We start from the raw sequence: 21,962 nt of genomic DNA, 5'->3' as shown, positions 1-21,962 counted from the left end.
TGTAGACGTCTACCTTTTCGGAACCATGATAACAGGGTTCTTGCTGTTCGGAGTTGGCTTGGCCCTGGCTTATCAAGGAAAGCGGAATCGACTTTTCAAAACCCCACAAGGCTGCCCGCTATGATGGAAATGATGGGACGGGTCGTGACTTCTCAAAATGGGCTCATTGAACGCAGCACGGATAGGATCTTGGAGAAGCTCACGGCAGTCTCTGCTCTCTGAGTACAAGATTGATAACATCTCAGAGAAGCTCTCCAACGGGAGATCGAGAGACCAGTGACGGACTGTTAGACCAACTGTGAAATTGACATGCAGTTGTTCGCACTAAAGGAAAACCACCATCATTTCATGCAGCTACCATATCGGTGTCAGCTGTGGTCTCAAGGCTGGAGCTGATACGTATGTATGTTTGGGGGGGGGGGTCCAATTTCACTGCAGATGTAAACATTGCATGTGACAAATAAAAGGCTTGATTGAATAGCTTCAGACTTATGTTCAAAGAAAAGAAAATAAGCCCTCAAACCTCTACTCTACTTTATGTGTTCATTTAATGAGCGAGTTCACTTTGTTTCTCTCTTCTCTCAAACGTCTAATCTCTCTTCCTCCTCTTCCTCTGTGTTTTATTCAGTCATACCGTTTACAGCAGCGAGCAGGGCTTCTTCTTGACCTTGGCGGGCTGAGGGCAGAGGACGGCACGAATGGCCTCATCAAACACAGTCTTCAGACCACGCTGGGTCAAGGCTGAGCACTCCAGGTATTTGACTGCATCTATACATGCGAAGACACATATACGTTAATAAAAGAAGAGAAAGAACTACAAAGACAAAGTAAGAGAAGAAAGGTTTGCTGGTAGTGGAGAAGAATAAGTTCAACTTTCAAAGAACACTATAGTCAACTACAGGTACTATACTTTTACTGTGATGCCAGGAAATGAGGGGAATAACAAAAATTTGCAGAGGCAGTCAGGCTACAAAGTTCTCTAGCATCTTCATCTGCTAGTTTCATATCTTCACTGGTGAGGAGAGCTTCAAATCTTAAAGTGCTTTTCAAGCAAATAAAGTAAGAGTGACTGACCTATCTCCTTAGCCAGAGCTAGGCCCTGTGGATAGGTGATAGGCGCCAGCTTCTTGTCCTTCATTTTCTCAATGGTATCCTTTTCATCCCTCAGATCCAGCTTAGTGCCAACCAGGATGATGGGCGTGGAGGGGCAGTGGTGACGGACCTCAGGGTACCACTGGCAGAATACAGAGTAAAGGAAAACTAAATAAGAGGCAAGAAAGGGGAACACGCAAAATCAAGGAACGTGTTAGAGGTAAAAAACAGAATCAAAGGTGGAGGGAGATGAAGCTCTGATGCTAGGTGTTACAGAAAGGTGGATGAAGGCATGAAAAACAAATGATATGCTGTAGCTATTAAAGATGAGAGAAATACATCATCCAACTTTCACCCACAGCATCAATCATTCATTCACATCAATTATTAGACCTGTTTAGGCTTTTTCTCCATTTTGTAATCCAAGTACCTATTATTTTTCTCTATAATAAATTACTGCTTTTGTTCCGTTTGTTCTTTTTTACATTTTGTTCCTTGGCAGCTGAGAGACAGGCCTCATAAAAAACAGCCAAAACTCACCTTAGCTCTGACGTTCTCATAGGATGCCGGGCTAACCAGGGAGAAGCAGATTAGGAAAACATCTTGGATGGAGAGACAAGGAGACAAAGAATTAGAATAGCTGCTGCAGTTTTAATTAGCTGACATGTTATATAAGTTCTGTCTGTGTAACTTTATGTCCATTAGTTATTGTGTGTGCATGTGTGAGTCTGTACGGAGCGGAGCCTGTCATAATCTTCCTGTCCAGCTGTATCCCAGAGGCCCAGGTTGACCGGCTTGCTGTCCACCATCACATTAGCTGAATATTTGTCGAATCTGTGGAGAGAGTAGAGAAGGTCAGCGATCAGCCAACAAGTCATAGGCAACCTTTCATTTCATTGGTTATTCATTCATTCAACAATCTTTCAATTCACTGATTGTTTAACCAGTGAAACTCCTGTAATGGAGAAAAAAACAGGACCATACTTGAAATACCACTGTTCACAAAAACATTAACCAACAACATTACTTTGGTTAGTTTGACACAAAAGCCATCCTAACCATGTCTAGTAAGAGAGAATAATACATAATAAGGCAGGGCTGCCCCCGTGTGGTCTCATAGTAGAATAACAGTTTAATTTCTCAATTTTAAAAACTTGAGAAATTTCATCCAAAATGTATTCAGGCTCAAATGAAACTGATAACACAAATGTTTGCAGACACATTTGTTTTTTTTTAAAGAAAAAAAGAGACTAGTGTACCAGATTAATCCTGTTTTATGGCCTGTCCGAGGTCTACCCCGCCCTTTGCCTAATGACAGCTGGGATGGGCTTCAGCCTACTTAATGACCCAGTAGTTAAAAAGATGGATGGATTTCCTGAAATAGAAAAGTCACTGAAATAACGTAAACTGTCAAACATAGAACAACTATGACAAACAGTCAACACTATCTGAGATCCTGCTGGTGGTTAGGGAGGATATACGTGATTCTGTTTGTTGTTTAAACATATTTATAGAGTTAAGAGTTCAGATTGCTGGAAGAACAACATTCACGCAGTCTGATTGCTGTTTTTCTCCCAAAATGTAGAAACACCTGCTAACCATGGCACACTCTGCTTTTCCATTAGGTCTGTGCAAATACTACTTAAATACACTCATCCTCCTGTGCCATTAGTGATATTAACAGAGTGTAGTCCATTTACATCTATGCATATGTTGGCAGATTTTCTGAGTAATGTAAGTTTAGGAGGACGTCACTGTGGAGAGGAGTGAGGTTCTTTTTTTTTTTTAAACAAAAATAACCGAGACAGAGTTTTAGTGTGGAAGGAGCCATTATGTTCCCAAAGTTCAATTATGTTTACCACAGATGCAGCAACATGATTCACAATGAGTCAACATGAGCAATGTTAATCATGACTGCAAAAAGATTAGCAACTGTGAAAGTGGAAGATGAAAAGTTATAACCTTGTTTACATAAAAACAAGTTACAGTAACAGTGTATACACACACTGATGCAGATACCGATCAGGGATACCATTATGACCACAGGCCACAGGTCCCCCTTTTGATACCAAAACAGCCCTGAAGCATGGACTCCACTGGAGCCCTGAAGGTATGCTGTATCTGCAACAAGATTCTAGCAACAGATCCTTTAAGTTCTGGAAGTTGCGAGGTGGGGCCTCGGAGCTTCTCAACCTTAAACATGTTGTTGTACTCTTTAAACCAGTCCTGAAACATGTTTGCGTTGCTGAAAGAGGGCACAGCTATAGAGGCCATGTATTTCTGTTGCTCTGTGGTTCAGTTCTGATGCTCATGTGCCCATTTTTGGTGCTTTCATGAATGTACAGAGGTCAGCATGGGCACCCTGACTGGTCTGCAGCTATGCAGCCTCATGCACTGCACATGACCCTGTTGCTGGTTCACCACTGCTTTTCAACCTGTTTATAATGAACAGAAGAAAGCTGGCTTAAAGTGAGGATGGCTGTTATAACCCTAGCAGGCTCCCACAGGTTCAGCTGCCGCCCATTTCTCCTGAGGAGCCAGTGTATAGCTGGATACAAGCTTGTGGAGAGCTTCACGGTGTACGCCAGTGTCAGTACTGTGGTGACCTTAGGTGTTTGTTTCCCAGCCTGCAGAGGCTTGTGTAGTGATGTGCTTTGACGTATTGACGATGAGTTTAGCGCTGTGTTTGAGCTAGTAGTGAGCAGCCAGTGCCCTATGTGAGAGTGAAGTTTTTCTTTGATTAACCATTTCTTGTCTTTTCAGCAGATTCTAGTCTGTTGACATCCTTTGTTGGAGTGATATAACAGTATAGTTGACTCGTTATCTCTCCCCTGAGCTTATCATTGTTAATCCCCTCATCCCCTAGCCCTTTCCTGAGGGTGTAAGAGTGGCCTTAAAGGAAATGGCTTTTTTTAGACAGTGGATGAACAGTTAAATCTCAATCATAAAATGTCAATCAAGTAGATCAACATTAGTTGACTGAAGCCACAATACTCTTAAAACAGTTTGCAGCTGAAATTGGTTTACTTGTGGATTCTAGTTTGATTTAAGTTGGCCATGACACTAATGCTGCGGTGTTTTAATCAACAATAAAAGGCTCCTACTTCACTATTGCCCATCTGAGTTAGACTATGTAATATTTTTAGAAAAGAGCATTGAATAGACTACACTTTCTCAAAAATGTCTCCAACTTCCTCCTTTATCTTAAAAGCTCAAATTATTTCAGTGTTACTCTAAAAGTCATACCTTGATGACGATCAGCAGGTAGCACAAGCAGATGACCAGCAGGGGGCAGAAGAATCCAACAGTGCACGTGTAGACAATAAACGATGTCTTCCACACTTCTGCTGGTTCAGGCCATACGATGCTGCAGTTCCCATCATCCTTCAGCACGTCCGCAAACACCACTACCAGCAGCACCACCACAAAGGACCCCGCCCAAACGGTGCCACTGATAGCCTTAGCCACGTGGGGGCGCCGCCACCAAGAAGAGCGGATGGGATTCACCACAGCCAGGTATCCGTCCACTGACATCACAGTTAGACAAAAGATGCTGGTAAACTGGTTGATGGCATCCACTGTCATAACCACTCGGCACATCAGAGAGCCGAAAGGCCACGAGAGCAAAGTGTTCTGTACCGCCAAGAAGGGTAGGCCCAGCATGAAAAACTCATCTGCAATGGCTAGATTGGGGATGTAGATGTTTGTGACTGACTCGTGTTTTGTGTAGTTGACAACAACATGGATGACCAGAGTGTTTCCCACCAAGCCAATGACACAAACGATGCAATAAATGAGTGGGATGAAGATTCCAGCCAAGCCAGGGAGGGATCCTGGTTTACTTTTGGTGCAATTTTGACAGGAGCTGTTAAGGAGAAACGAAGTGTCATCTTGGTTGAAGCTGTGAAGCGGTTCGGAGGGAGCAGAAAGGAGCAGGAAATGAGAGTAGGAGGGGGCAGAGGTGTTGCTCCAGGTAGCTGTAGGGACTTCCTGAGGCAGCAAAGCAAACTGGATGAGCTCCATTGAGGCGTTAACGACTATCAGGCAACAGTTGTTGGTAAGCTCACATCAGTAGAAGATCAGCAGCCCTACAGAAAGCAAAGTTAATTAATTTAGCACACTTCATGTGGACATGAAATATAAAGCAATTAATGCATTAAAGGTGTATTCTAACATTTTGGAGATGTCCAGTTAACCAACTCTTCCAACAAATCAGCCGTGTTGGTTGTTTGTCCACTGAAATGTGTCTGTAAAGCTATAAAGTTTGTTCTGGGACCTTTCCTGAGTTCTGTTTTCAGTTTCTGTTTGAGCAGATCTGTTGTTGGAGAAAATGCTTCATCCTTTGTAGCATCCTTTACATCAGGGGTCCCCAATCCCAGTCCACGAGGGCCGGTGTCCCTGCAGGTTTTAGATGTGTCCTTGATCCATCACAGCTGATTTAAATGAATAAATTACCTTCTTAACATGTCTTGAAGTTCTCCAGAGGCCTGGTAATCAACTAATCATGTGATTCAGGTGTGTTGACCCAGGGTGAGATCTAAAACCTGCAGGGACACTGGCCCCCGTGGACTGGGATTGGGGAACCCCGCTTTACATGGTGGAATACACACAGCACACAGTTTGCATGCAATTATACACACTGCAGCAAACTTGTTGCTTAACTTTAAAATATAAATATAGTACATAATAATAGTTTTTGTCAAAGTATAGAATTTATGTAAAACCCTTAGGAGTAAGAAAGGTGCTAGGTGTTATTTAGCTTAGATTAGCACCTGGATTATCATTAATGTAACGTTAATCCAGGTCCATGAAACTCCAACTAAACTGCATTATAATTGTGTTTTAGAGTTTTAGAGGAAACATCTAGGCTGACTGTGTAAAGGTAACAGATTTCCCATCACGTCTTAGATTGTTCTTTGCTAGTATGGACTTTAAATTATTATTGGATAGACAGCAACTTGGGAAGTCTTGTTACCTTGAGGTTGCCTGGAGACAGCCGGCACTCAAGTGCTGTATTGTTCTTGGTTTCAAGTGGGCAGGAGACTTTTGCTGCATGTTTAGTGTTTATGTCTTCTCTGTAAAACTCACAAGTGACATTTTTTTGCATCTAGACAACAATACTATATAACTAGCTAATGTGAGCTTTAGGGGTATTTAAATGTTTTAACAGGCTTCTTTTTTTTTTTCTTTTTTTTTTTTTGTGTCCCGTTTGGATCTTTAGCCATCAGAATTGTTGTCTTAAGGCCAAGAAAGATGCCAAGCGGATTTATTTTACCAAGTGGATCATCATGGCCTTGCCATATTGGTCCATTTGATTGACCTTTATTATAATTATGAATTTATTTTATTTTCAGTTGCTACAAACGGGCCAGACATGACTGGGGGATAGGACAGGGAGAAAGAATGAAAGAAAGAGAGGGAGAGAAAGAAAACCAAAGGGGAGAAGAGACGGTGAGAAGGGGGGGGAGAAAGAAAAAAAACAACAAAAAAAAAACACCTGGGTCACCTGTATGGAGAAAAAAAACACAAGAGAAAGCAAACAACAAAGAGCAACATAATAAAAAAACAGCACCATCACAATAAACTAGCTAGCAGTAGATATCAGTAGATACTAAATAATAAACGATATTGTGCAGCACGCAAGATAGACAGCGCACAATGTGCTTTGAGGCAGCAGCCAAGAAAGCTGTAGTCCGCGTCTGTGAATACCCGTGTGTACACCTGTGTGCATACCTGTGTGGATCAGCATGCTTGTATTCATATTGTTCAGTTATGCAATATGGAACTGAACTCTGAGGGTCCACTGAGCCTATCGCGTCTGATTAATTCTGAGGCTGTTGCCCTTTTCTCTGCGGCCTTTGCTAACTCTTTCTGTTATGATGACATCAGTAATGCACCTCTCTCGGTTGATGGCGTAGTCAACTCTTTTATTTCTACATGTTCTTCTATTTTGGACACTGTGGCTCCAGTAAAGACCAAACGCCGTAAAACCTCTCGCCAACTTTGGCTAAATGAATCCACCCTCGCTCTTAGACGTGAATGTCGTCGAGCTGAGAGGAGATGGAAAAAAGATCAACTTCAGGTGTCCCTTGACATCCTGCATATGAGCCGGTCTAAATTTCAGAAGGCTGCCAAAATGGCAAAAACTTCTTTTTTGTCAAACATTATTGCGACTAATAGTCACAATCCTCGAGTTCTGTTCAAAATCTTTAACTCAGTGGTTAATCCCTGCTCTGACGTTTCGATGGGTGCCTCCCCGGCCCTCTGCGAAAAATTTCTAAATTATTTTATAGATAAAATCTCGGTGTTAAGGGCCCCACATTCTCCAGTAGTAAATCAAGCCCCAGTTTCTGAATGTTCAACGGTTTTTCAACAGTTTGAACCTGTGTCATTCTCGACTTTAAAGGAAATAATTAATAACCTGAGAAGCTCAAATTCTCTGCATGACATTATTCCTTCTCGTATCATTAAGAATGCATTGAATACAATCGGGTCCTGTATCTTATTTTTAATCAACTCATCACTGTCATCTGGCTATGTTCCGACTGTCTTTAAACATGCAGTCGTGCAACCTGTTATCAAGAAAAGTAGCCTTGATCGTAACACTCTAGCAAATTACAGGCCGATTTCTAAACTCCCCTTCATGTCAAAAGTTTTAGAGAAAATAGTGCTTCAGCAACTACAGACCCACTTAGAGAGAAACGGTATAAGTGATAAATTCCAGTCTGGATTTAGACCGCGTCACAGCACCGAAACTGCCCTACTAAGAGTCTTCAATGACCTTCTTCTAATCGCCGACTCTGGGCGCTCTGTTATGGAAGAAATATAGTATCATCAGAATTCAAGTATTTTTAGACATTGAATTTATGACACTGAATTTTTATCCTCCAAATTTCCCTGCAAAAATATTCACCTGCAAAAATTCACCTGCAAAAATTCACCTGCAAAAAATTCACCTGCAAAAATTCACCTGAAAAAAATTCACCTAAAAAAATTCACCTGAAAAAAATTCACCTGCAAAAATTCACCTGCAAAAATTCAACTGCAAAAGTGATGAACTTTAATGACCCAAGCCAGAGCAATCAGCACCAGATCGAGTCGAGTGGCTCTCAGCCAATTAAATTACGCTGTTTGATCACATGACACCGTTAGCCAGCAGTGTGTCTCCTAAAAGAGAGCTGTTTAAAGGTGAGTGATTAAGTTTTTCTCCTAAATAGAGATCATTACAGAACGCCTAGTCCTACTTAAAATCCCATTTATTATTATTATTTTTTTTTATCATCTACTCGAACTAAGGAAAACGTTTGACTAACTCAAAGACAATTTCCACGCCTCCCCTGCCTGACTGCAGAGGCAGTTTTGAATTTAGGAGCGCCAAGATGGCAGCGGCAAACCCTGGCGGCTCTCCGGTGAGTATATATATATATTTTTTTATCTTCAAGTTTGTCTTTTGAAACCTTAATTTTATTTAAATCCGTTGCTCACGTATAAAGTACACAGACGGGGTCTTTGCTCAACTCGTCTGAGGCGTGTCTCACTAAGCGCTACATGCTAGCATCCTGCTAACCGAGCTACCCTTTACATGCTGTGCTTTAGAAAATGGGATACTCGTTAAAAAAAATACTCCGCAGATATTGATAGATAGACGAACACTGCAAATATAATGTTGGAAACGAGAACGGCCTTTGGTGAAGGGGTAAAATACACCATGAATAGAGCCATAGAGTGAATGGCTGCCATGGTTGCAGAACAGCCTGATTTAATGACAAGAATGGGGAAGAGTGAGGTGTATGGAACGCCAGGACTGCCATAATGAATTAATTAAATACACCATTAAATAATTAATTAAATGTGGCAATAATTAATTAAAATTGGAATTAATTAATTAAATAAATAGTTATGACACATGTAATTAATTAATTATTGACACATTTAATTAATTATTTATGTATTTCACATTTTAATTAATTATTGACACATGTAATTAATTAATTATTGACACATTTAATTAATTATTTATGTATTTCACATTTTAATTAATTATTGACACATTTAATTAATTATTTAATGATATATTTATTTATTTCATTTTGGCAGTCCTGACGCCTGGCTCTCATCATGAAATAATTTTATCTGTCAGCCTCACCCATCAAACTCAGGGGGCGGGGTTAACGCTGATCGAGTCAAAACCATTGCTTTGGCCTGGTGGCCATTGTTTCTAGCACACAACAACCGGCATGTGGAAGCTAACAGAACTGAGCTTTGAAAAACCCTGTTTGTGTGTTACCAAATACCGTTTTAATATTTTTTTAGCCGAGAATGTAGTGGTTTAATCTTCATGTGTCTGGTCGGTTTGTCAAGATACAGCCTCTTTGCAAAAGTGTTTCGATGATTTCGGAGATGTCTGCCCAGTCTCACGGCAAAGCGTGGGATAGACCCGCTCGCCTCGCAAGCAATCCCACCGACAAAGCGCAGGCCCCGGTACACAGCTGTAGTAACCCCCGCTGACTTCTTTTACTGAGGTTATATTTATCGATGTTTTATTTCCTGATGTTCTTATGTGTCCTACGTGTTTCAGTCGCCAATTCTGAATTATAACTAACATTAAAAACATGTTTAAGGAGGAGAGAGAGCAAATAAATCTGTTTAACATCTGATCTTTGGGTTTTTGTTCAGTAATCAGCGTGACCTGTGTATAAACACATAAAAGAGATAACGTTGGTGTTTCCGTCATGTAGTAACTGCTGGCTTTAACTGTACAAAGGTTGTTCGACACTATGAAACACATACAGACTTCATGATGTTCGGCTAATATTTTTATTGTGAATATTAATCATGCTGACCTCGCTCTGTACACCACGCAGCGAGGTCAGCATATCCACGATATCCTCAGCTCCATGAGTTAACACAAAGTTTCCCAGCTGACTATCTAACTGCCAACTATTCCAGAGACGTGAAAATATACAGCATAAAGAAAAGTGTAAGAGACTCAGCAGCAGATTAGAATAACAGTTATACATTTAATAAATCACCAAATGAATCCAAGAAACGAGCAAACCTGTTCCGACAATTTGAATTTGTATTCCCTCAGCTGCAGACTCGCTGCTGTTTAAATGTTTGAAAAGGAAGATTAGATATAAAAAACGTCAAACATAGACTCAGTCTGCCTTCACATTTGATATGAGGCCAGCACGTATAGTGGCCTCAGCAGGCTATTACTGAAATACACGTGCTATATCATAAACTATGATATAAACAGGGAGGTCCTATTAACATGTTTAGTTTTAAAGGACACCTTCCTGCCTTTAGTCTCATTCATGAGCAGTATTAGTTTTCTTCTAACATCCAGAAGTCTGCACAATGTGTTTCATAGTTTGTAACAAGCCTTTGACAGGTAAACATAACATGACCGAAAAAGCAAAAAAAAAGAAAAAAAAAAAGAGAGAGAGTGTTGACATAAGAAGAGAAAATTCTCTCAATTATGGAGACAGACAAATGGTTCATTTATGTTTGATGTGTGTTTATTCCTCCCTAAATATCGTCGGTGAAGTTCGCCATGCATGTCAGATTTTCCTGCGCATTTTTATACCTCTGCCAACAGAGAGAGAAAAAAAATCACATTCTAACAGACAGCTGGTGCTTAGAATACAGTTGAATAACTATTAAAAAACAGATGATATTTAGATGATAGTTCAGTCTAACACATGTGCCAGTGAACCATTAAACGTCTGTGAAACTATGCAGTTATGAAACGTAACTTTAACCTCAGCCAAACCGATTTGCTCAGTTGTAAATAAAACAGCGAAGTAAACGTGACCCGACAGACAGAACCTGAGTGAATGAAGTCCAGCGTTTAACCACTGAGAGCTAAAACTCAGCTGAGGTTTGAAAGCTGTGTGCCGGTGATTGGACATCAGCCGCTGATAAAGCTGTTCGCCTATAAAGTGCTCTGTAAGGAAACGAGCTCCAGCAGCTCTGCGCTCGGGGAAAACACTATATTTACTTATCTTGTGCAGAAAAATGCGCTGACATTGCGTTATATCGAGCACCGGCTGCCCAGTTAAACTGTGACTATCACCAGGTAACTAGGCGTGTTTCTTGAATTAGCAGCAGGTGTTAAACAGCTGACAGATGAGGAGGAGGATGCATGCAGGTAAACTGAGGGTCTGTTGAGCTGATCGCTGGTTTCGTGAGAAAAATGTCAGCTCGTTCTTTATGTTACAGAAGCACAGAGACACAAGACCAGGCGGAAAGAGACGATCGTTCGGTGAAAATGAGAATCTGCGAATGCAACATGTGGAACACGGAGAGTGGAATATGTAAACAAACCGGTTAACGTAACCCCCTCGGTGCACTCTGCATGCTAACTGTTAGCAGAGCTAGTGAAATCTCTGAAAACATCTGAGCACTTTTGCAAACATGTTCTATGTTGACAACCTGACCAGACATACGTCGCGACATTCGCGGCTAAAACACTGTTAAAAGTGTAGCTGGTGACAGAAAAACGGGGTATTTTAAAACTACACCACCACCATTGCTGCTTGTGATTTGATCTGCATTCTGGGATAACTGGCTGCCCCAAGTCTACACAAGCAATCGATTTTCTAGGATCGACCTGTTTTGACTTACTTTGCACGGCAACCAATCAAATGTTAGAGAAGCTGCATGGGCAGCGTTAACCCCGCCCCCTGAGTTTGATGGGTGAGGCTGACAGATAAAATTATTTCATGACGAGAGCCAGGCGTCAGGACTGCCAAAATGAAATAAATAAATATATCATTAAATAATTAATTAAATGTGTCAATAATTAATGAAATGTGTCAATAATTAATTAAAATGTGAAATACATAAATAATTAATTAAATGTGTCAATAATTAATTAATTAAATGTGTCAATAATTAATTAAAATGTGAAATACATAAATAATTAATTAAATGTGTCAATAATTAATTAATTACATGTGTCATAACTATTTATTTAATTAATTAATTCCAATTTTAATTAATTATTGCCACATTTAATTAATTATTTAATGGTGTATTTAATTAATTCATTATGGCAGTCCTGGCGTTCCATAGAGGTGAAGTGAACCACAGCCACAAAACACGGTCAGACAAGGCGGCAAAAGGGCAGTGATCTGTCCGTCAGTATGAAGTTGGTGTGTGCTTTGGTGAACAAAAACTCCAGACTGGTAGCAGGAAGATGGGAGACTCGTGTTTCACTGGAATAGTGGTGAATTAAAACATCCTTTGTTGGGGACATTTCGGTGTAAATGCATCCATACAGGCAAGACAGAGGCAGACTAGACAGTGAAGAAAACAAGGCAAACATTAGAAATATAAAAACGGAAATATAGGATGAGTCGGGGATGAGTTCCTGCCCCAAGTGGAGGAGTTCAAGTATCTCGGGGTCTTGTTCGCGAGTGATGGGAGAAGGGAGCCGGAGATCGACAGACGGATTGGGGCTGCAGCTGCAGTAATGCGGACGCTGCACCGGTCCGTCGTGGTGAAGAGGGAGCTGAGTGTAAAAGCGAAGCCCTCAATTTACCGGTCGATCTACGTCCCTACCCTCACCTATGGCCTTTACATGACTAACGTCCCCTCTTCTCTCTACCTCACATTAGCCCCCATCTTTCTTCCAGGTGGAAAAGACCCGTCACCTTCTGGGAGAGGCGGCTCCCGTGGGAACAGCTCCCACCACCAAGTCCCTGAGCGAGTCTCTGTCCCCCAGCGTGAGCTCCAGCACTCTGTCCACGTCCACCTCCGCCTCCTCGCAGATCTCCAGCACCACCTTTGAAAGCGTGAGAAGGAGCTGGCCACCAAGGTGAGAAAAACGTGGGCTTAGTGGGCGTTCTTGTTGCTGCCTTCTTCCTTCTCTGCTCGGAGCTGATCGGTCTTGTTCCTGTTGTGTTGTAGTGCCTGCGCCTTCTGACACACACCTTCAATACTGAATACAACCAGCTGGTGAACAGCATCAGTGACTGCAAGGTGAGAAATAATACAAAGAAATAAAAAAATAGCCTTTCTGTGTCACATCAGGGAGTTCCTATATTGACGTCTACCTCATCCTGCTGTTGTTTCACTTCAGCTTTCTCTCATCTCACCGATCGGACGTGATCCATCCGTGACGAGCTTCAGCAGTGCCACCCTCACCCCTTCCTCTACCTGCCCCTCTCTCGGACTCCCGCTGTGGCTCCATGGGCCAGAAGTAAACATATTTTTAGGAACATTGACCTCGATCTGCAAACGGTTATTGACAGGTTATCCATTTGATTCTAACTTGGTGTGATTTGTGTTAAAGGACCCCTGAGAACAGCTCACGTGCCTCCAGTCCCTCCTGCTCAGACTGTGAAAACTTCCCGATGGTTCCCACTCTGGAGACCTCCTACCTTGCGCGGGCTGCAAAAGAACGAGTTCCTGAACTTGGTGCCTGATATTGAAGAAATGCGACCAGGGTGAGTAATGCCATATTAACCCAAATACTGTCACTATGACATGTGTCTCACAGACCAAATGTAAGTCGACACTCATGTTCTCTAGTTCAAGCAGAAATGATGTGGATCGATTCAAATTCCTGAGCCTGGATGATTTCAGCTGGAAACAAACCAACTCTGCTTCTTCCTCAGGTAATTCAATTCAATTTTATTTATATAGCGCCAAATCACAACAAAAGTCGCCTCAAGGCGCTTCATAGATACAGAGAAAAACCCAACAATCATATGACCCCCTATGAGCAAGCACTTTGGCGACAGTGGGAAGGAAAAACTCCCTTTTAACAGGAAGATACCTCCAGCAGAACCAGGCTCAGGGAGGGGCGGGGCCATCTTCTGCGACCGGTTGGGGTGAGAGAATGAAGACAGGATAAAAGACATGCTGTGGAAGAGAGACAGAGGTTAATAACAGATATGATTCAAAGCAGAGAGGTCTATTAACTCATACTGAGTGAGAAAGGAGACTGGAAAGGAAAAACTCAATGCATCATGGGAATCCCCGGCAGCCTACGTCTATTGCAGCATAACTAAGGGAGGATTCAGGGTCACCTGGTCCAGCCCTAACTATATGCTTTAGCAAAAAGGAAAGTTTTAAGCCTAATCTTAAAAGTAGAGATAGTGTCTGTCTCCTGAATCCAAACTGGAAGCTGGTTCCACAGAAGAGGGGCCTGAAAACTGAAGGCTCTCCCTCCCATTCTACTTTTAAATACTCTAGGAACAACAAGTAGGCCTGCAGAGCGAGAGCGAAGTGCTCTAATAGGGTGATATGGTACTACAAGGTCATTAAGATAAGATGGGGCCTGATTATTTAAGACCTTGTATGTGAGGAGCAGGATTTTGAATTCAATTCTGGATTTAACAGGAGAAATCTGCTCTCTCTTTCTAGTCCCTGTCAGGACTCTTGCTGCAGCATTTTGGATTAGCTGAAGGCTTTTCAGTGAGTTTTTTGGACATCCTGATAATAATGAATTACAGTCGGCCAGCCTGGAAGTAATAAATGGTAAATGCCCTGTATTTATATAGCGCTTTACTAGTCCCTAAGGACCCCAAAGCGCTTTACATATCCAGTCATCCACCCATTCACACACACATTCACACAATAAATGCATGAACTAGTTTTTCAGCGTCACTCTGAGACAGGATATTTCTAATTTTAGAGATGTTGCGCAAATGGAAGAACGCAGTCTTACATATTTGTTTAATATGTGCGTTGAAGGACATGTCCTGGTCAAAAATGACTCCAAGGTTCCTCACAGCGTTACTGGAGGCCAAGGTAACGCCATCTAGAGTAAGAATCTGGTTAGATACCATATTTCTAAACTTTTCAGGGCCGAGTACAATAACCTCAGTTTGATCTGAATTAAGAAGCAGAAAGTTAGCGGCCATCCAGGTCTTTAAGTCTTTAAGACATTCCTGCAGTGTAACTCATTGGTGTGTGCTATCTGGCTTCATGGACAGATAGAGCTGGGTGTCATCTGCATAGCAGTGAAAATGTATGCTATGTCTTCTAATGATGCTGCCTAAGGGAAGCATGTATAATGTAAACAGAATTGGTCCTAGCACTGAACCCTGTGGAACTCCATAATTAACCTCAGTGTGTGAAGAGGACTCTCCATTTACATGCACAAATTGGAGTCTATTAGATAGATATGTCACAAACCAAACTGTACACTGGTAAACTGTTACAATAAAAAAGACCGTAATTTTCTTTACTCTTCTTTATTTATGTAACTTTTGTTTTCACTGGCAATTTAGTGTTAGGTTAGGACAAAAAACAAATTAGGAAGGTTAAAGACAGAACATTACTAGATTGTGGTTTTAATTAAAATGTAGCCTTTGACAATGCTGAACACATGAGAAGCTACTTTAAGGCATATCACCCAATTTGTAATATTGCTAAACATTTCTTAAGGCAGACAAGTTATGCTGGCTGGGTCAGTGTCATTTTTGTTGTAATTGATGTCTGGTTTGTTCTGTTCCCTAGTGATGGGTAGGGATGGGTACCAGTATCCGGTGTTCTGACATAATCCTTGAAATAGTAATAACACAGTATCCTCAGCAAAGATGAATTAAACAAGTTTTATTTTAATGGAAGTTTACTTCAAGTCTTCAGATTTTTACTGTCTTTTATTTGATTACTTTAAAGTATATGATTACATTAGAGTAATTAAATAAAGACAGTTTTGATGGAGCTCCTGAGCCAGCCCAAGCTCTCTATGAAGACGAGGAAAAACTCCCCTGGGGGGGCCAGACTGACGGGAAGAAACCTCGGGAAAGCCCATTCAAAGAGAGATCCCCTTTCCTGGGATGGCTGGGGGGGGGGTTACAGGAATTCCAAAACACTGAAATTTAAAGTGGGCCAATTAAAAAAAATTATTTCCTGAAAAAAAGAAAGGTAATTCATACATCACACATAAATGATAACGTCTGAATTGTGTGTGTTTGTGTGTGTGTGTGATAGGCTTATCTCAGCCAAGTGTGATGCTGTAGCTCCTCCAGCGTCGGCCGCGTCTCCGGGACTTTGGTTAAACAGGCGTCCAAGAAATCCCGGCAGTCTGGAAAGAAAGGAAAGAGAAAAAACATGAAGATGATAGTTCCAGTGGTCCAAGCCATCAGTCAGTCTTGAAGTGTGACGTTTTCTTACTTTTGGACAGATGTCTTTTGAATTTCAGGCGCTTTTTGAGGAAGCTCGTGGTGTTAAAGTCCCCGGCATGAAGCGCTTCGTACAGAACCACTCCCATTTGCCATACCGTGGTGGGTCCACACCTGTAGCAACTGCGCCCGTACCACTCGGGAGGGGAGTAAATTTCTGTACCTAATAAACAGACACAATTGCAATTTCTTCTAAAACAAAAGGCGAAAATTGTGACATCTGTGAAGAGCAAGAGCAGAATATGTTACCATAGAAGACGCGGTACTGCGACTGCTCCTTAACAAAGCAGCTCAGTCCAAAGTCGATGATACGAACACGCGGTACATCTGAGCCGGTCTCAATTAGAATGTTCTCACTCTTGATGTCCCGGTGAAAGATGTGTTTATCCTCCAGGTGCTTCGCAGCATCAACCAGCTGCTTCAGAATGACCTGGAAATAGAGCAGGGCGATATGACCAAAAATATTTATCACGATATACATTTGAAAAGTTGCGATAACGATATAACTGACGATATAACTGACGATATAACTGACACTAGACAAAATACTTTACAACTCCACAACTTTATTAGTGCAAAAAACCCCATAAATGTATTTTCACTTAAACAAGCAGCTGTTTTTTTATGTGCATTAAAGTTATATAAAAATGTAACAGTGCAAATGCAAATTCCTTGCTGACAGTTTAACCAAAAGGCATTTCCAGTGGAAATTGGCCGACATATCCTCAGCATAACCATGTAAAATATCCACAAAGCTTAAAAAGAGGTTATTCACACACAATACGGTAATATCACGTTGAGGTGCAGTACGTATCACTCCGCGAGGCGCCTGCCTACGATAGCCGTAATGCTCCGACAATCCATCGAGCGGTGCGGCTTTGTAGCTTAGCAAAGTCGCCGTGTACATAAAATCGTTTTGAGGTCAGTAAACACAACCAGAATTCATACATAAGGCACACGGGATTATAAGGGGCACTGTCGAGTTTCAGAAAAATCAAAGGATTGATTTTAAGTGTGCCGTATTTTCCAAACAACACGGTAATAACGGCGGCCCGCTAGCATGCGCTACCAAAAATCGTGCTTTGTTGTGTATCTGACGGACGAAAGCTAAACCAGTTCCACACCACTAAAGTTGCAGCATTTTTACAAACCAGTTCTGGTTCATCCGTTTCATTCAACGATCCACTTTTGCTCTTCTCTTTCTGCGTCACCGCCATCTGCGTATGTAAACATAGGCACTGCGCATGCGCGTTTTACCTATTCTAGCGCGATATTTCATTTTCCTATCGTTGCCCAAAATTACACCGGTATTACCGTGAATGGTATGATATAGCCCAGCCCTACCTGGAAACGATGAAAAAGACAATAATCAATCAATGGGTTAATGTTTCTCTAATACTCTGTGCTTTGATTGAATGATGTACAGTCTAAGACTCTTCTAAGGCAAGTCAACTTGCCTTGGCCTTGTCCTCTGGCAAAAATCCTCCATTTTCTTCTATGTATTTATCCAGGTCCACAGCGGGGACAGGTCTCTCCATCACCAGGATCAGCTCTCTGCCAAAGTCAAACCACTCCAACAGAGACACTGGGGCTGATGTTTCCACTGATCCATCTGCTTCAGCTGCAAGCTTCAGCATGATGGCAACTTCCACTGACACATTCTTCCCGTTATCATCCTGAAATATTTCAACAAAGTGGATGATGAGGCACAGACGTTCCACAGGTGAACGCTGCATGCAATCCACTAATGTAAAAACAATTCAAGTCTTGCACATTTACCTTCACTTTGCAGTACACTTTCCCCTTTGGGATGTGTTTGATGGCCACCTAAAAGACACAGGGCATTGATGAGCATTTCCTCAGTATGACATCATTAAAGGTGTAAAACAGCATACATCTCAGCTTACGATATTATCCCTTATCTGCATTACTGCCTGTCTTACTACCACCATCTGAACACTTACTGGTAAATGATCCTTTATGCGGTAGCCAGCAAATACTGCTCCGCATCCTCCTGCTCCAAGCCGGTGCTCCTCCACGTATCTCGCTTGGAAGTCACCTAAACAGACAAACACAAATTGGGTTTTACTACAGCTGTCACACAAATTACTCTCTGCTGTACCCTAAATGTTCATTTTGCTCTTCACCTGAATATAAAAGCTAAGCTGCTTGCTACTTACGTTTCTGTTCAGCCACTGACTTTTTGGCAACGGTTTTGGTTTTGTCCTGGTCCACGTTCTTTTTCTTAGGTGGGTCCCTGGTGTCTCCCGCAGCTTTCCTTTTGCCAGCCTTTTTGTTTTTACTGCAGCTCTCTGAAATCTCTATGCTGCAGTCTGCAGATGTGGAAAACACCAAAAGCACGTCAGCTTATTAGATAATAGACAAATATCTCCCAAACACTAATATCTTCAAACTAGCAACCAGATGTACACTTAATCTACCCCTCACTCAACTAATTAGCCTACCTTTACCAGTGTCCAACCAGGAAGATGCCTGCCCCTTGTCACCGCTCACATGCTCAAGAAGTTTACGCTTCTTTGCTGTATTGGTTGTCCCCGCTTCATCTTGTTGGACCTTTCGCTTAACTCCCCCGACCACATGAGCATCTGAGCTGGTGGAAGGACCAGCCTGCTCAGTGACCCTCCTTCTTTTTATGGGGGTCGTTTTTTCAGGACTGGCCTTTCTTTTAGCCATCCTGCTCTTACAATCTATAAACAACAACAACACATTAGTGAAAAAGAGCGCTCGACATCAGGACTAGAAGGATTTTGATGTCATTGAATTTTAAATTAGTATTGCTTACAATATAACAACAAGTTTATCCTTTTGATAAAAAAACACACCAACACGAGTCCATACTAGGTCTACTAAGTCTAGATACTGATGACACTTGTTGCTCTGTTTTCACTGCTCAGTCCAAGAATAAACTTGTCACATTATTTTACCAAAAGACAAAGTGCCCCAGTAACCTTTCTTTGATTAGACATGTTGCACTCAGGTTAGTTTCAATCAAAACCAGGATTTAAATCCTCTAAAAATGAATCATTTTATACACAGAGCCTCAACATTGTTAGAAATGTACATTCTGTTATTTGGGGGATTTTTTTTTTTTTTTACTTACTTTGATCTCCTGGATCTTTCTTATCTGCCTCAGTCGTAACTTTTCTTGTTTCCTTTTTCATCTTAATTTTTTGAGAACTTTTAAAATAGAAAATGTCACCTTAATGAGTGAATAGTCCTTCAAATGTCTGGATGCTTGACTTTTCTAACTAAGCTGTATAAGTCAGTTCTGTAAGTGAGCTTTAAAAGTAAACTCCGGAGTCTATGGCAACACAACATTAGAACCTTGCCTTTTAGTGATGTCACTAAAAGGCAGTGTCCCAAGTAGTTTAAAGAAAAACACTCTGGCATTTCATATAATTCAGTAATTTCACATTAAACTTTCTTTCATTATCCTTTCATTATTTGTTTAAAGACTTGATGTGTGGATGCTACTATGAAGACTTCTAGTTGAGCAAACACTAATAAACACTGACTAGTTTATCTGAGATAAAATATAACACTTTTTTATTAAGTCAGTGTTAACTCTGTTTTTTTCTGTTAGGATCATTCAATAGTATCAGAAGAGAAAAGAAAAGTATGTTTTGTTTTGTTTTTTTTCTTCAAGATCTGTTCACATGTACTTAGCAAGAGTGAGTACACAGCGTTAAAAAATGGTACTTAGTGTAGTGAGGAAGGCGAAAAGCAAAGAGAGCATATGAAGGTAATATTGAAGAAGGCGCAGTTTTGAAGTGGTGAAAGGCAAAGGCATGAGTGCAAGCGTAATAAAAGGTAATAGGAGAGATGTAGAGCAGGCGGAGGACTTGGCTGGAGCAGGAAAAGGCAAAAGGGGAAACGCAAGTGCACGTCTGAAACTTCTTCACTGTCAGTGAATCCTAATTCTTAAGACTAACTAAGAAGAATAAATCTATGTATGAATGTCGTTTTGAGCACATCTCCTCTTTCTACTGATCAATTCTTCCACCTAGTGGATAGATGATAGTATTGCAGCTTGTCTCATCACCTGTTGTGTGTTTTGTGTGCTCCAGAACCTGCGTCCTGTTGGAGTACTGTACGTAAAACACACAAACACTGGAGTGAACACAGCTGCTGAACATCTCTATATTCATAACTTCTTCCTGTTATCTCATATCTGTCTCCCTTCATCTGTGTAGGAACGGTGTACAGATGTATGATTATGTCACTCCTGCTCCTCCACCTAACACCTCCACTCCAAACTAAGTTTGCTCTGCTGCTTTGGTTCACTGATCTGCAAGTATCTGTCATTTGTTTGCAGATGTCTGCAGGAATTATTGTAATGATCCATTAATGGTGCCTGATTTCATTCAGTTTTACAGCTTGTCTCGTGTTTTTGAACTGCTTCCCTCACAGTTGTACACAGTGCTAACATGTGCTCTTACTCTGTGTTTTATTCCTGAAGAAAAAGAAAGTGCCCAGCAGGATGAAGATGGGCCATACGTCAAGAAGCCGCCAAATGCCTTCATGCTCTATCTCAAAGAGCAGAGGCCAAAGGTCATTGCTGAACTCAACATCCCTGGAAGTGCAGCCGTAAATGCAGTGGTGGGACAGAGAGTAAGTGTGTAACTCTGCATACATTTATGCATCTGTTAATGTTGTCTGCTCATGTTTTTGCATGTGTCCCAGCTGTCCTGTAGTTATGTGTAGTAGCAGTGCTCACAGTGTGTTCTTATGATCTTCTGTCCACAGTGGAAGTCGCTTTCAAACGACCAGAAAGCCAGATATTTCAAGCAGGCTGAAACAGAAAGACAGAATCATGCCAAAGAGCATCCAGCCTGGTCGACCAAAGAAAACTATGTATGTCCAAAGTGCCAACATGCAGTTCACACATGTGTGCATCACTGCACTGAATGATGAAACAGTCACTGCACAGAGTTTCAGCTAATGAAAACTCTGTGTTTGTTTTCAGGGCAAGAAGAGGAAGAGAATCAGACTTAGAAAAGGTGAAAGAAGATTTCTTGGTATCACAGCATCTTACATAAGAAATGTGATGAAAACGAAACAAAAATGTGTTGAAAAAAAGAAGACTTAATGTATTTTTGTTTGCGTTGCAGAATCTGCATCTGTACATGAAGAAGAAGCTCAACAAGCCAACTTGCGTATGAGGCCAGCTGAGTCACAGCCATCTTCTTCTTCTCATTCATTTCTGACAGAGCCACATGAGCAGCCACAGACAAAGCCAGATGACAGCAGCGTGCCTCGCCAGCAGCCAGTGTGTTTGCAACTGCCAAACACACAGGCATCACCCTACACACCTCTCTGTCAAGAAAATCAGGTCTCCCCTGCCTCTCACATGAATTTCCCTGAGGACACCTCATTGGACTCCCCTGTTGCAGCCCTTCAGTTCCAGACAGAGGAAGCCTTTGTCGCAGACAGTGAGGAAGAACTGCTGTCAGTGCTGGAAGAGCTCGACCCCCTCCCCATCACTGCGCAGTCTCAGCAGCCCTCACCCACCCCTGCCTCTCCTGTAGATGCCTCTCAAACTGCATCAGTTCAACCCCGAGTTGAATTATTTCAAGACCGAGATGAGCCCATCTGTTTTGCTGAAATCCAAGAAGACATGTGGTCAGTGCTTGACTACCTCCCCGTCTCTCAGCAGTCTTAATGTGCTCTCCTCTCCTCATTCACACAACTACTCGACTCCTAAAC

The 21,962-nt window shown here is 41.6% G+C and overlaps 4 protein-coding genes across 8 annotated transcripts; 2 read left to right on the top strand and 2 right to left on the bottom strand.

The window, feature by feature from the left end:
- The first annotated feature begins 617 nt into the window (after positions 1 to 617).
- Positions 618 to 17,958, top strand: LOC308394939 (uncharacterized protein). 4 transcript variants are annotated; one of them, XM_080879554.1, is made up of 10 exons: positions 618 to 754; positions 1,169 to 1,271; positions 4,449 to 4,608; positions 8,444 to 8,501; positions 12,717 to 12,916; positions 13,009 to 13,080; positions 13,181 to 13,300; positions 13,394 to 13,547; positions 13,633 to 13,718; positions 17,747 to 17,958. In XM_080879554.1, exons 3-6 carry the CDS (start codon positions 4,457 to 4,459, stop codon positions 13,022 to 13,024), a joined length of 426 nt encoding a protein of 141 aa, XP_080735680.1. In that variant the 5' UTR covers positions 618 to 754; positions 1,169 to 1,271; positions 4,449 to 4,456; the 3' UTR covers positions 13,025 to 13,080; positions 13,181 to 13,300; positions 13,394 to 13,547; positions 13,633 to 13,718; positions 17,747 to 17,958. The 4 variants fall into 4 exon arrangements, with proteins under 4 accessions (XP_080735680.1, XP_080735681.1, XP_080735683.1 ...); XM_080879555.1 differs by having other exon boundaries at positions 629 to 754; positions 1,169 to 1,312; positions 12,735 to 12,916; XM_080879557.1 differs by lacking the exons at positions 618 to 754; positions 1,169 to 1,271; positions 4,449 to 4,608 and adding an exon at positions 5,111 to 8,280 and having other exon boundaries at positions 8,389 to 8,501; positions 12,735 to 12,916.
- LOC308395016 (ras-related C3 botulinum toxin substrate 2-like) lies at positions 638 to 4,318 on the bottom strand (the record flags this gene model as incomplete). The annotated part of the gene is made up of 4 exons (XM_080879671.1): positions 1,803 to 4,318; positions 1,633 to 1,740; positions 1,075 to 1,234; positions 638 to 768 (listed from the first exon to the last, which is right to left on the bottom strand). The coding sequence occupies exons 1-4, from the start codon at positions 1,968 to 1,970 to the stop codon at positions 638 to 640; spliced, it is 567 nt and encodes a 188-aa protein (XP_080735797.1). The 5' UTR covers positions 1,971 to 4,318.
- Positions 16,047 to 18,613, bottom strand: LOC308394942 (serine/threonine-protein kinase pim-3-like; the record flags this gene model as incomplete). Its single annotated transcript, XM_080879559.1, has 4 exons — positions 17,693 to 18,613; positions 16,485 to 16,665; positions 16,228 to 16,398; positions 16,047 to 16,138 (listed from the first exon to the last, which is right to left on the bottom strand). Exons 1-4 carry the CDS (start codon positions 17,969 to 17,971, stop codon positions 16,047 to 16,049), a joined length of 723 nt encoding a protein of 240 aa, XP_080735685.1. The 5' UTR covers positions 17,972 to 18,613.
- On the top strand, positions 17,820 to 21,923 carry LOC308394938 (uncharacterized protein). 2 transcript variants are annotated; one of them, XM_080879553.1, is made up of 5 exons: positions 17,820 to 17,958; positions 20,716 to 20,867; positions 21,003 to 21,110; positions 21,223 to 21,256; positions 21,467 to 21,923. In XM_080879553.1, the coding sequence occupies exons 1-5, from the start codon at positions 17,934 to 17,936 to the stop codon at positions 21,916 to 21,918; spliced, it is 771 nt and encodes a 256-aa protein (XP_080735679.1). In that variant the 5' UTR covers positions 17,820 to 17,933; the 3' UTR covers positions 21,919 to 21,923. The 2 variants fall into 2 exon arrangements, with proteins under 2 accessions (XP_080735679.1, XP_080735678.1); XM_080879552.1 differs by having other exon boundaries at positions 21,368 to 21,923.
- The last annotated feature ends 39 nt before the right edge of the window (positions 21,924 to 21,962 follow it).

This window comes from Rhamphochromis sp. 'chilingali' (assembly GCF_963969265.1).
Source record: "Rhamphochromis sp. 'chilingali' genome assembly, chromosome: 4".
Taxonomy (NCBI): Eukaryota; Metazoa; Chordata; class Actinopteri; order Cichliformes; family Cichlidae; genus Rhamphochromis; species Rhamphochromis sp. 'chilingali'.
This window is presented reverse-complemented; position numbering and strand designations above follow the sequence as displayed.